The sequence below is a fragment of the Oryzias melastigma genome, linkage group LG21, assembly GCF_002922805.2.
Source record: "Oryzias melastigma strain HK-1 linkage group LG21, ASM292280v2, whole genome shotgun sequence".
Classification (NCBI taxonomy): Eukaryota; Metazoa; Chordata; class Actinopteri; order Beloniformes; family Adrianichthyidae; genus Oryzias; species Oryzias melastigma.
This window is the reverse complement of record NC_050532.1, coordinates 10,602,679-10,616,665: the sequence shown is the minus strand read 5'-3', so window position 1 is coordinate 10,616,665 and position 13,987 is coordinate 10,602,679. Positions and strand designations below refer to the sequence as shown.

The 13,987-nt window shown below is 36.9% G+C and overlaps 1 protein-coding gene across 13 annotated transcripts in view; it reads left to right on the top strand.

Moving 5' to 3' along the window:
* Nucleotides 1-13,987, top strand: part of tns1b (tensin 1b) — a 167,897-nt gene that overhangs the window by 99,203 nt on the left and 54,707 nt on the right. For all 13 annotated transcript variants that reach the window (XM_036209791.1, XM_036209786.1, XM_036209787.1 and 10 more), the window contains one exon: nucleotides 1,244-1,282. In XM_036209791.1, the coding sequence (XP_036065684.1) occupies nucleotides 1,244-1,282 (39 nt within the window). The remainder of the gene's footprint in view (nucleotides 1-1,243; nucleotides 1,283-13,987) is intronic.

The window sequence follows — 13,987 nt, the reverse complement described above, 5'->3', positions numbered from 1 at the left end:
AAAAGACAGAACACAGACATGCACAGGAAGGAAGCATCGTGATTGCCTCCTATTTGTATTGTTCTCATCAAGCATGTTTGTCTTTAATGTCTTCCTTTCTTTAAGAAACTCTCCGTTTGACTCTTCAGCAGAAGTCATGATCATTAGACTTTATTACCCTCTTGGTCTTCGGTATGCACAGTAAGCTTGTGTAATGAGATTAGCCTGGACACTTGATAGATCATGGGTTTTGTTGGGCAGTCTAGTCTTTATCTTACCAGGGCATTGTAGTGCGTTTGAGTTAAGGAACATTTCACATAATTAGAGATCGGAGGCTCTCCACGTTAATGATGATTTAGTTTTTCCGCTTTTTTTTCAGCTAATCTTGTAGTTGGCACTGATGCGCTCTAAAGTAGTTTTTCTAATGAGAAAATACGGTCATTTCTGACAATAAAAACAAAGTTGTTCACCAAAACTGCAGGGATAAATCCCTGTTAATAGATGCATTTGGCCCCCGAACCCAAAATGTGGTGAAAACAACACTAATATACCTGGAAATTGAGTTTTTTTTCTTAATGGCAAAGGTTGCCCAAATTTCATTCCCAGTTCATTCAGAGCAATTAGCAGGAAGTTTATCAGTAGCTAAACGCTCCAGCGTGTTTACAACTCTGAGCAACTGGATCTGCTGTGTGGTCAAGTACTGTGCATTGGGGGGATTTGAGGATTTGTTTTTGATAAAATAACCTTTTCCTCTTTGCAAGTAGGCACATAGCCGAGACTTAACCGTAGCTGTAAAGTTGCAGATTGTAAAAGCAAAATGAGATGAAATATGCTTAAGGGGAAACATTATGTTGTGACATATGCTAACTGGCCATCTTAATAGGCGCATACATAAAATCCCATGCGATCCAATGTAGCAGCTTTACTGTTATTCCTATGTATAGAGCTTTTTAACAAGGTGATAATTCTACTGTTGCTTTCGATGGAAGTCTTAGTGGGTGAAGTCATGTAAAACTGCATGATTTTTTATGGGTTATTCGAATGTTTTCTATAATGAACGAAGGGGTCAAAATGTTGAAGCTTCCTGTGGTAAAATTCCAGCACTCTTTATGACCTTGATAAAAAATAAATGCTGTCGGCTGTTGATATGTAAAACAGGACTGCCATAAAACTGACTCCAAATGATGAGTGCACTGAAAGCTGCCATGTTTGCAAAAAATAAAAAGATTGTAATAACACAACTAACCACTTTTTTTTTTTCCAGGTATCTTCCCCTTGTGTTCCAGCAGCAAACTATGAGCTGGTAAGTGATTATTTTAGTGTTTGCTTTCATGTTTCAGGGTGTTTTGCATCTTGATGTGACCACAGAAATGTGAACGGCGGCTCATTTGACCGCAGTTGTAAAAGATGGTAAATCAATGAATGACCATTTTGATGTTAGCTTTGATTATTTTCCCGAGAACTCAGCTCTGAGAAACCAATGGATTGAATGCATTGGTCACACTAACGTCAACAAACATTTGATAATTAGCTAAAAGAGTCTTTGGTGAACTGGAAGGAGAAAGAGTCAGACTTTTGGAGGAAGTGGCTTTTTTAGACATTTAGGCTGTGGAATTTTGGTTAAAAACGTCATAATCATATTAAAACATTTTTTTAAATAAAAAAAATGATCATAGGGAGACTTAAAAGTTCCACTCCGATCATCTTTTGAGATATTGCGTAATGTTTTTATCCCAAATCAAAAAACCGTGTCGTTTTCTAGGTCATAGTTTCTGCAGATTGGCAGGAATTCATTAGAAATATACATCTAAGTTGTGGGTGGGGCTGTCCCGAGAGCGTATTTTCTGTCACAATTAAGCTCTTTTCCAAGGGAAATTTTTTCATCTGATCCTGATTTGCATTAATTTCAATTAGGAAATACTCATAAATGCAGATTTGAGCTTAATTTTCTTTATATATGTCCTCCATAATAAAAAATAAATAAATGCCACAAGAACAAGTTAAAAACACAAAAACACCAGTTTCATCGGAGTAGATCTTGACCAGCTTCACCCTGATAGTGTGTAACAGTCTGATGTGGTGATTTTATGCTGAAGTTTGAGGTGAGTAAAATCGAAGCTTGTTGCATGGCCTTATTTGGTATCATTATAAGAAGCAACTTGCTCTCTCGCTTCGTCACATGTTGTGTGTTGAAATGGTTTCTGGTGCTTAAAAACCAAAAGCAAACATCCCCCCCCCCACCGCCTTCCTGCACATTTCTGTGCTCATACAGAAAATATTCTGTTTTTCTTTTATGGACGCTGCCATAGTTAAACAAGAGCATGTTATTATCCTCCAAGGTTCTGTTGCACTGAATGCTTTCTACATGAAGACATCTGTTTGAGATGTCAAAAGTGGCTTTGGACGTTTTAAGAAGCAGTCTCTTGACTCCTCGGGTTTCGGTAATGAACACCTTTAGTCGCAAATTTTTGCCTTCAATTTACCAGCTTGAACGCAAAAGTGGGTTCAAATGTAAATAAATTCATATAAAATAACAAACAAATTACGTTTCTATACTTGCATTATGAATTTAAACGTTCAGTGAAATTGCAGTTTAGCTACTGTTACATGGTACAAATACCGGAGGTGGCAACAAGTGGTGAAACTAACCAAACCACAAACACCAAAGAATCCACTTCGGTGAAAAATGTCACACAATGGTAGGTTTGAGATCCCGTCCAAAGCCTCATCATATCATTGAAAACATAATCATCTCATTTTATAAAAAAATGTCCTGTAGACAAAAAAGAAAAGAAAGTAGAAAGCAGTCAAATTTTGTCTTTTTTTATTCACCTCATAAAAATACAATTTTCCTTTATGTATTGTTTTACCACAATGTAGTAAAGTTCTAATAAATTCAGCCGTTAAGTCCCGTTCCACATTTTAGTGCTCCACAGCTCAGCACATTCTTTTCATACCAGATAATGACAGCAAAATGTAAAACTTCTCAATAAAGAGTTTTAGGCATCTAACAGGACTCCCTGCCTTCCTTCCCCGTTTTCCATATTTTGCTCCGCGAGCAGACTTTATTCAAATGCCAGAGTGTTATCAAGCCTTTTTCACAGCTTTGAAGAGGTGATAAGCTGAATTAAGTATGCTGGAACAGGAAATCGACTGAAATATGCAGGAACAGGAGACTTGGGGCCGGATAAAGTAAGACATTTCAATTGTAAATGGGGTTTGGATAAGATAGAAAATCAACTTGTTTTTCTGATGTACCTGACTTGACTTTAGGATGTGGAGGAGAAGACTTGTGACAAGTGTTTGAATCCAAATGGACACGCCTTTCTGCTTGTCGTTAAAGCATCTATTTCCCTCGTGCGCATTAATAAACTGTTACATATCATTTGTCGGGTTATCTTAAGTTGAAACTGTGTGAGCTCTAACAAGACTACATTTTTGCAGCTTCTAATTACAGTTGTACCTAAAAAGATCTGAAATTAGACATTTATCCATAAGTTTTGCTACCATTCAATTTTAGGTGTTATCAAAGAGGATTCTTGATTTGACTGACTGTAAAAGAGAACTGGACGGAGTAAATGTGATGTCATCCATAGAAAATAGTTTAGATCTGGTTCCAACAAAATTAAGTCAATTTAGTCGCCAGTATTTCACAATTGCCAAGTTGGAGTCAACAGTGATTGGTGCAATTGGTTTAAGTCAACATTTCTATGACGACCACGCTCGCAAATCAGGAGTGAGCTTGTTGGAAGGCCACACCCCTACCGCTTGAAAACAAGCTCTGGAGAATCTGTTAAACATTTTGAAAGTTTGACATAAAACCACATATTTTTATTGAAGCATAAGATTTGTCAAATTATAACTTGCAATTAAGAAAAATATCATAAAAGAAATTAGGATTAGCCAGAACATGTTAAAAAAAAAAAGTTACAGAGCAAGAACGGTTATTCTGACTTTTATGATGAATGAGTAATAGTTTTAAAATAGAAGCTTACGGAGTATTGGCTTCTTAAAACCAGCATTTACTTCTTGTTTAGAACATGAGGAGGAGGAGTCACTCGGTCCAATACTCATATACAGTCAATGATTTGAACCAACTGTGTCTACTGATGGATAAAGAAAGTATGTGGATTTTTTTGACATCCTAACGCAATGAATTTGTAAGAAAGTCAGTTTTGTCTCATGACCTTAGCCAAATCTTAGTCAAAACTTTGCTATGTACTTATACTTAAGATGCACAACTATTTGTTGGATAGAAGTGGCTGAGGACCGGTTTCTTGTAAACTGTCATTTATTAATCTTTCAAGTTTTTCTGGTGTTTGTAAAGATTTTTTAGTAAATCTGACATGAGACTAGTGTCTTTTCACAGTCTCCAGTATTTCACGGTCCTGCTAGGAACTAGTAACTGTTTTTCTGCTTCTCTGTATTCATCTAATCTTTGAGTCTAATCTCAAACTATTGTGATCTGCATGTTATTGCAGAAAATCTATAGTTAAAGATGCACAGTTGCAAAAAAAGTAATGTAATAGTATTTACAGGAATCATTGGGTAAATTAAGCATCTATCCTGTTTTAAGTCAAAAAACATTTTTTTACAAAATGCTGTGATAGAAAATCAAGACTCTAAAAGTAAGTAAAGTCTGCGTCCTACGACATTCAGTACATTTTATTTTTACACATTCTCACATTATTTTAATGCAATATCTTAAACATCCATTGAGCCAATGATTGAAGAATGCGCTTCACTTTAAGAATGTATGTTTTATTACTTTTATTATGAATTCAAAAGTTTTAGTTTGTTTTTATGCATTTTCGGTGCAATTCTTTGAAGACATCCAAATGGACATAATCTAAATAAGTCAATAAAAGAAGAATCAGTCCATCTTTTTGTTTTAATGCCTAAATCATGGATATGTCACTGAAAAGAATGTGAATGTATGTGTTGATAAAACAGGTTTATAGTGTTTTTGTCAAGTTAAGAAGAACAGGAAGTGTTACAGATCATTAAAGATATTTGATTTTACTGGGAAGCTTGTTTCATATAAATGGTGTCATAAAATATGTCTGAGCAGGATGAGCAAAGCTCTTTATTTGGGAGAACAGCATGTGTCCCTTTCCTGGTGTTTGACAGGCTTGTTTGCTTTAGAAGTGGACATGCATGCTTGCAGGCATTCCCAGCAGCAGCAGCAGCAGCAGCAGCGCTCCAGTCTGAGGGTCGCTCTTGGACAGCTCAGCTCCTTGTTTGGCGAATTGCTTTGCTCACAGAAAGAGGCCAAAGTGATTTACAATCCTATTCAGGTGCAGACCGAGTACAACCCTGACCATAATTTAACCGAGAGGAGGAAAAATGTTGGCCAGGAATAAGAGCCGTTTTTTTTTCCCTTCTTCTCTGAATTCCAGCGAGATGGATGTGCTGCGAACTGGACAGAATACAACTTCAATACCCGCAGATCAGACTCCATCTGATTAAAATGAAAATCAAATATTTTCACAGGTGTTTTCCAAGCTTAACCAGAAAAAAAAAATTCCGAGAGTATCTCGTTCCTTTTATTTTCAATTTTTTTTTGACAAAAACAAAGTGTACACATGCAGCAATTATTTAGCAGATAATAGTATTATTGTTTAATCAAATATTGGATTTGGACAGCCTGTCCTTGAATTGTTTTCCAAAATCTCTCTTTTTATTTTTTTATTTTGCCCAAGAACTAAACTTCAATTCCTTGGAAATGAGAAAGGAGTGAAACCACTAAACAAATAGAACTAAAAATTATATTTAAATGTCGTCCACATACAATTCCTGATAAATTCGGGGTAGGGTTGGGTTCATTGTGAGGATAAGTTGGCATAAATGGCCTGACTTGTTTTTTTTTACCCATTGAGGATGATGGAGTGATTCCCCCTTCTATACTCCTGTGTGGTTGCTGTAAAGCATGGCAGAAAGAAGTGTTTTACTGAACGATGAGTTCATGGTGGGGGAGAATTGGTTGAGGTTTTCACTGGGGAGGCTGGCAACATTCACCCCAAACCCAGACGAATGCATGTTCTCACAAGCAGACCATAAACAGCTAACACCTACGTCACCTCCATTCTCTTCCCCAGGTCTTGTGTAGAGGGGGGGCACGGGACCTTGGCACCACAGCGGAATGAGTAATCGTAAGCAGAGGCTGCATCGACGCGGTCCAATTAGCACCGTGTTTAGAACCGCACACGTTTCCCTCATGTTCTTCGGGTCACGCCGTGCGTTCAGGTGCCGTCCAGGATCGGGTTACAGTATGACCGCAGCTCCTCGGGAATGCAGGAACTCAAACAGAAAGTAGACTGTGGAGCTCTGAGGGAGCGCTCAGATAAGAGCATCCCATTCCCACGTGATGTAGTAAATTTACGTGGTACATAAAGACGCTGTACAAAGGTTCACCATAAAAGTTGGATCCTCGTTTGAGTTGGGCATCACTCCAGAATTTAAGCTGTTTGTTAAGAATGGCTAATAAACTGTTTCTTTGACTTTCACAGTCTCACACTGTTTTGCACTCATAGTTTTTGTGTGATTTTTGCATGCTTTTTTACAGCCAAATTGACTGGAGACCTTGTCAATCAATCTCTTCCAGAATGCGTTCAGTTTTTCAAATCTACATAAATCTTCGATTGTAATCCGATCTTTGTTTTTATTCTAAAAAGACTTATTTTTCTATGAAGGTTTAAAGTTTGAGAGTTTAAACGAGAGAGTTTTAAAGTGTGTGTCTGAGAAAATTCTATGAAGTGAGTTACAGCCTTAAAACATCTGTAATCCTACTTCACGGATTTCACCTGTACTATTTTTAGAAAACAACAAAGGATTACTGTAATTAATAAAAGGGAGGCAATGACTGAAGGGGATTTTTTAATTTGTTTTTCTGATTGAAGGGACTATTTCTTTTATTACTTTTCCAATGGGATGATCAGTACAACAGATTACATCAAAAATTGAATTAGTTGTTCACTCTTATTAGCTAATAATGCAATATAGTGGCAAAAAAGGTTTTATTGGATTGATCTGGACTGAACTGGATTTGTTTTTGCTTTCTCTAGATGCTTTTTTTTTTCCTGTTGTTATGGGTTAACAATAATAATTTGTATAATTTTAAATGGAACTGAAATAAATTGACTTTATGGTTTGCCATACTTAAAAAAACACATTTTAAGTGTGATGTGGTTACATAACAAAGACAACAGCCATGTCAGAGTGACCAGCAGGGTGAGGAACAGCGACATGTCAAAGGTGGTTCAGGTTCATGACCTGCTGAAGGGCTTCTCCCACAGCGTGGACTTAGTACGCCCCTACTGTGCAGGGACGGCTGAAGAAGAACACACACATCACTGGTGTGCGCGATGCTCCTCCCTCATAAGTCAGTGTTTACATTTCTGGGATGTGGCCGTGAAAGCTGCAGATGAAGCAGCGCGGAGCCTGAGACAGCAACAGGTGTGAGTCTTTTTTCATGTCTTACTGAGGCGGAGTGAGCAGACGCTCTCAGCAATAACAGAACCGAGCTTTTAGTGTGATGTTGTAACCAAGTGTTATGGAGGCTTTGCACAATTCTTCTGTGAACTTGTTTTAAAGCATTGAGCTTTCTTTTGTTTGGGCATCAGTCAGTATTCCATTTATTAGACGGTGTAAGTCTTGTGTACAAACCAGACCCGAGAAAGACGACCTCCCATGTATGTGTTTGTGTTAGAGGTTTATACCGAAACCTATAAAGCAATAATAAACATTTGTACAACATAATTTGTAAAAGTTTGAACGCAAAAGAAGTGACTTTCAAAAAATAAGTTATTGAAGAAATTCTTAAAACATTAATTTTTGTTTTAAAAAGTGATATTTTTATTTTAAAATGTTTTTTTTTTACATTCGTTGCTACAGTTTCATGAATCTGTTTAGTATAACATCTACAATAAACTATATTTCTTAGTCACAGACTTCTTGCTCTATCATGATTCAAGTGAGAGTGGGTTTCTTCTGTCAGGTCTCCATAAAGTTGATGATTTAGGTGTATCACATGCAAACAGATATGAGATAGAAAAATTCATGCTTAAAGACCCACTCCAATGACAATCATGTTTTTGGTGTTTTTAACATGTTCTTGTGGTATTTTTCTAAAGATGGAGGACATTAAAATTGCATTTCTGAGTATTTCTTTATTCAAATCATTGTGAATCAGGAGCCACTACTCCAATTGTAGTTCGAGTTGTGTAGTAGAACAGCAGCTTGAACTACACGTTTGACTTTTATGCACCAAGAAATGCTTAAAAGTAGTGCTGCCACAAACGATTATTGTAATAGTCGACTAATCACCGATTATTTTTTCCTATTAGTCGACTAATCGGGTCATGGGCAAACTGGGTGTAAAGCACACATCTTAACCATTATTAGATTTAAACTAACTAAAAAACTAGATATATAGCATTAGCTGCTGATACCGCTAGTGTGAATGTAAAATATTAGTGTAAAATATCAGTTAAATACCAAATTGGCCTAAAAAAAACTGAAAAAAGGCAAAATTAGCCTAAACAGCTAGCATGCAGCTTAAATATCAGCCAAACTCCAAAATAGCCTAAAAAACAAACAAACAAAAAAAATCCTAAATTGGCCAAAAGAGCTAGCATGTAGCTGAAATATTAGTTAAACCCCAAATTAGCCTAAAAAACCTTAATAAATGCCAACATAGTTCAAAAAGCTAGCATAATACCACTATTACTTTCAACTTTACAATATACTTTACAACAACTTTATAATATAAAGTAACGACTAATCGACTATTAAATTAGTCATCGACTATTTTAATAGTTGATTAGTCGTCGATTAGTCGACTAATCGTGGCAGGTCTACTTATAAGGCAATATTAGTATCTAAAAAAATAAATAAAGCATAATGTCATATTCTGCTTCATTATCACTTATTATTACCTATATAATGCAGTAATTCTATTTTTTTCCCCTAAACATTTTAGGTTCAGCAGAAACGCTATATGAAAATGCATGCTTCACCACCACACTTTATTAGAATATGAAGCAGGAGTTTTCTTTATATTCAGTAATTTCAGTAACTTTTGCATAGAAAAGAGTAAGGTAAAGTTAGTGGATGGCTCTGTCTTCAAGTGAACCATCAGAGCATCCATGCAATGAGTGTTTCTTCCCATTAGAAGGCGCTGTAGCACAGGACTGGTAAGGATGTCCAGTGCCCTCAACACTGGGGGCACATAGAGACGAGAACTTGGTCCAAAATAGTGTATTCTATATTTATAAGATGTATTAGTCTACTTATTACAGATGCTCCCTAAAATGTCTAAAAATCAACTCTAAGTCATGTTTTGTTGGTGGGATGTGTCATTTTTTGTGATTTAAGACACATAATTAGCTCACTTTGCAATGAAATGATGTGATTGTTTTCCCCGAATGTTTTCATTTGAGATTACCGTGAATCATGTCTCTTAGAAAAGTCATCCGCTGGCTTTCCCTCTTTCTGTCCATGTCACACACCCTTACACACCCAAAGTGGTAATTTTAACCACTCTTCTGTCCACACTGAGCTGGCTGGGCTGGGCTTGATGGGTTGAGTCTCAAGCTCCAAAGATGCAGAGCGGTATATTTAGCTCAAGGCTGTTTCCCCGAGAGCCTCCTGACTGCGTCTCTCCCTGACATTCATGGGAGGAAACCTCCAGCTTGCTACCTACTCCTTTCCTTAAAAGAGTGGACTATAATTTGGTAAAATGGTGAAAGGAGCCTCTGTGAATGGTAAAGTGTCGGTGAGGAATAATAGCGCTGGGGGAGAGTTGTGTTGGGATGTGATGTCCTGGCAGAAGAAGGTGGGCACGTGGCTTAGTCACTAGTTTCTCATCATCGCTGTGCTTTGGCGTGACAGATCAACAACAACAGGCACACTGCAGCTAATTACAGTGTTTGTGTGTGGAAAAAAGAGAATTGTACAGTTGGACTGATGTGTTGTCTTTGAAGACATCGAGGAAATTGTCAACTTTTTTTAAAAGTTTTACTTGGATTTGCTTTGAGTTTTGATCAAACGTTAACATCTTGTTTGGATGCTGCTAATGTGCCTAAAAGCAACCAAATCTTGAGTTATGACATGTTTTATGTAATTAGGCAAACCAGTTAGTCAAACTTATCATCACTTTCAGATATGTCTGTACTGGTGATTTGAATCCATGTTCTGTAAATGTAAACATAGACAGGATAAAATAAATTATGCTTTTATTTTAATAACTGTAAATTAAAATTTAATCTTAAATGGAAATATAAATTCATTTGACAAGACTCAATGAAATGAAAATTAAAGCCTAAACAGGAACTTTTGTATTTTGAAATTAAAATTTGAGATAAATCCTGTTAAAAAATGACTTATAGCCAACATCAAAAATAAAATTAAAAATAAGAAATAACTTTTGTTCATGCTTTTTTTCTTTTTTATAAAAAGATTGTTTAACACCTCAAATTTAAACCCTGTTATATTTCCATTCAAAGGATTGACAGAAAATTTAAATTTCTTTGGAATTGAGATGTTTTTTTGAAGAAATCCACAAAAACTTTGCAATATCATTTTAGATTTAGTTAGTATCAGTTATGATACATTGGGTAATTTGTTTGGTTTTTGGTCACAACAATATAAGTTTAAGATGCAAAAATATTGGCATGAGTGTTAAGGCATAAAGCACCTTATTAATCCACCGTCTAAAATTTGATCAACACATTATTAATATGATGTAATTTTATTATTAAGAATTAATTATCAACAAATGTTCAACCTTTGAATACAGCAATTGATCATTTACAAAAAATGACAATTGTTGAGTTAATTTCATCATAAGCTTTTTTTGAAAATTTGCTAAACTTTTCCCGCCAAAAGTTTATTTGAGATTTCACGGAGGCAGCCATTTTGAAATGAACAGGAAATGCCCCTAGTGGAATGATGGTAAACTACGGGTCAGAAAACATGGACCAAGCTATAAACAGGGTTTGAGTAAAATTTGGAAAATGCTAATGAGATGAGGGTCTCAGAAACTCATGTATCAAATATGATATGAATGATTATATGGGGTTAAAGTACAAGCAAAAAAAAGTCTTTTTAGATTGTTTGTTGAAATAGGTTACCATCTTAATATTTTTATACTTAATACTTAATACTTAATACTTAAACCACAATTTTTGTGCCTTTTTTTTAATACCTAAGCAGTTTTTTTCCAACATTAGTCACACTCCTGTATAAAATTGTAAAAAGGCTTTTGAAGAATAAAACGACAGTAACAGCTGCAAAAGTTTAGAGTACACTTCAATAGTTAGTTTGAAAAGTAAACCATAAACTCAAGCAACAATTCTACCATTTTTATTGAGAGAGATGAATGAGAACCCTGTCATTTCTTAGATTTAAAACAGGAAGTTCCTACTTTTTTCCTGTCAAAGTAAATTTATAATTCCCCTTTTTTGCCTGTTATTGTTTATATCATTTTTTGCCATGCCTCCAGCATAGCAACAGCCTATCTTTAGCTTCTCTCATGAGAACAAGGCCAACACGAGGCTCAGCTGACCTGGCTTAAGACGACGACACGCCTCTATAGCAAGAGATGAGTCGGGATGACAGTAAACTAAACTATCCACTGTGATATCAGCAAACCATTTAGAAAACAATAAAACAGCTCTTGTCTAACAGCTTTGGTGGGTTTCTTGTTGTTCAGTTGCATCAAGAATGTGTCACAAACTGAAAAAAAGTTAGTTGCATGGAGATCTATGATCTTAATGAGTACCGCAGGGTTACTGTAAATATAGCTATGTTGGGTTGGATTATTTCCTGAAAAAGAGTGCTTTTTAGTAGTAAATACATTACTTTTTAAATTGTAAGAATTTTGCTAAACTTTATATGGGTTTAATGTTAAAATATTTATAGGAAAGCATATCAGAAGATATAAAAATCACTGCGGGATAAGTTCTTCGAAGGCTCTCTAGGGTCTAGTTTGACAGACACTGTGATCCTGCCTCCTTCACTCATCCCTCACTGTCTTCAGTGTCTGTCCGCTATGTTCTCAGGAAGCTGCTCCTGCAGCTAAATCAAAAGAAAAGTAAACACTCAAAATCACATTTAGATTATTCCCACCCTGTCAGCACTGCAGGCTCATCCATTCAGTTTATCAGTAATCTCCCATTCTCAGTGCGGATTGTGGGAGGAATTGTTTAAAACTATCCACATCCCATACCACTGCTTGACTTCTGCCCTACATCCTAGACACCTGATCTTATCTAAACTCTGAGGTTTTATTTTAAGTATTGGTTGTTCTTTGTTAACAACCATTTCCACAAATACTTTGTCATTCTTTTTCAAATATGTATGACAGAGGCATCAAAATTAAGACCCCTTTAATCAGCATAACATCAAATACTATGAAAAGGATCCTAGTTTCTATGATTTTAGGAAAACTGTAGGAGAAGAAGCCAACTCTTTCCCCCCACAAGAGGAACCAACAAACATTTTTTTTATTTGCGGTACACTAACTGTCTAAAGACCTCTGCAGTTATTGCAGTACACACAGCTAGAGAGCGGCCGCATGACAGAAATTGTGCATGAAAGAATTGTGCATGCTTAGAATGTATTATTGTAAGAACCGGTTGTGTCTTTGCGTGTTTTTCTGGGAAGTCACAAAATAGGCTGTGTTTGTGTGAAAGTGCTTGTGGCTGCAAACTCTGGCCTGGGAGCAAATCCACAGTCTGCATTTAGAGCCTCAAACACCAGTTTCTTGTTTCCTTTTCCCTCATTACCAGATGCAGTGCTGGTCTGCAGCAGGTAGTGTTTTTTGGAGCAACAGAATGGCATTTCTGTGGTGGAGCAGCAGTTTTGGAGTGGAGTTGGAGTGATTCGAGGATCTCTTGCAGCCTCCCTGGTCGGTGGTTTAGTCTGGGCATTTAGAGGCTTTATTCTCAGGCCTGTAGAGTCAGACTATAATTTATCCTTTTGCCTTTACTGTTTATACTTCAGCAGAGCTATCTAGAGAAGCAGACCATGGTGTCACAGCCCAGATCATTGCTAAGCAGAGTTCTGTAAGAGCTGCCAGAGGTCTTCATTAATGATGGGCTTTTCTACACTTGCTGTGTTTTTTACTACAACTTGCATGCATTTGCATAGACTGACATTGTGGGGTAGTGGTTAGCACTCTGGCCTCACATCAAGAAGGCCCTGGTTCAAATCCCTGCTGGGTCCTTTCTCTGTGGAGTTTCTATGTTCTCCCTGTTTATGTGTGGATTTTACTCCAGCCCCCCCCCACAGTGTAAAGTAATACTTCCTTGGTAATTGGTGACTCTGAACTTGTCTCTCAGGTGTGAATATAAATTTTTCAGGTGGTCTCTGTGTGACTCTTTGATGGTTTTGCAAACTATCCAGAGGGTAGGCTCCAGAATCTCCATGACCTCGGACAGGAATAAGTGGGTATACATTGGATAATAGGTTCTTAAGATTATATAATTTGAGTGAAAAATACTTCTGACCAAGCTGTAGCCCTTGCTTGTTAAAGACATGTTCCATTTTTGTAGTTCTTCAGCACATCTTTAAACTAAGTGTAAATCTGAGTGCCATTGGCTAGAAAAAATCCTAGTCCCAGTGCCCCAAAAGGGTTGTCCTATTTCACTGTTACAGTATGCCTCGTTTCCACTGAGCGGTCCAGATCGGACGGGTCCGCTTCTGGCTGGTTTAGAATGGCCCAAGCCAGGGATAGGCAACCCCAGGCATCAAGGGCTGCAATTTACCATGTTTTCCAACACACTTTGCTCTGGCATGATCTAATTAGCTATCAGTCATGAATAGGGGTTGGAAAATCATGCAGACACTGCGGCCCTCGAGGCCTGGAGTTGCCTATCCCTGTTCCAGGCAAATAAGCATTTTCGTTGAGTATTGGACCATCGAGGCACATTTTTTGCAAGAAGATAGCAGGAGCTGAAGAAGATTACAGACTTTAGGTATTGGACCGAGTCATTTGCCAAACATT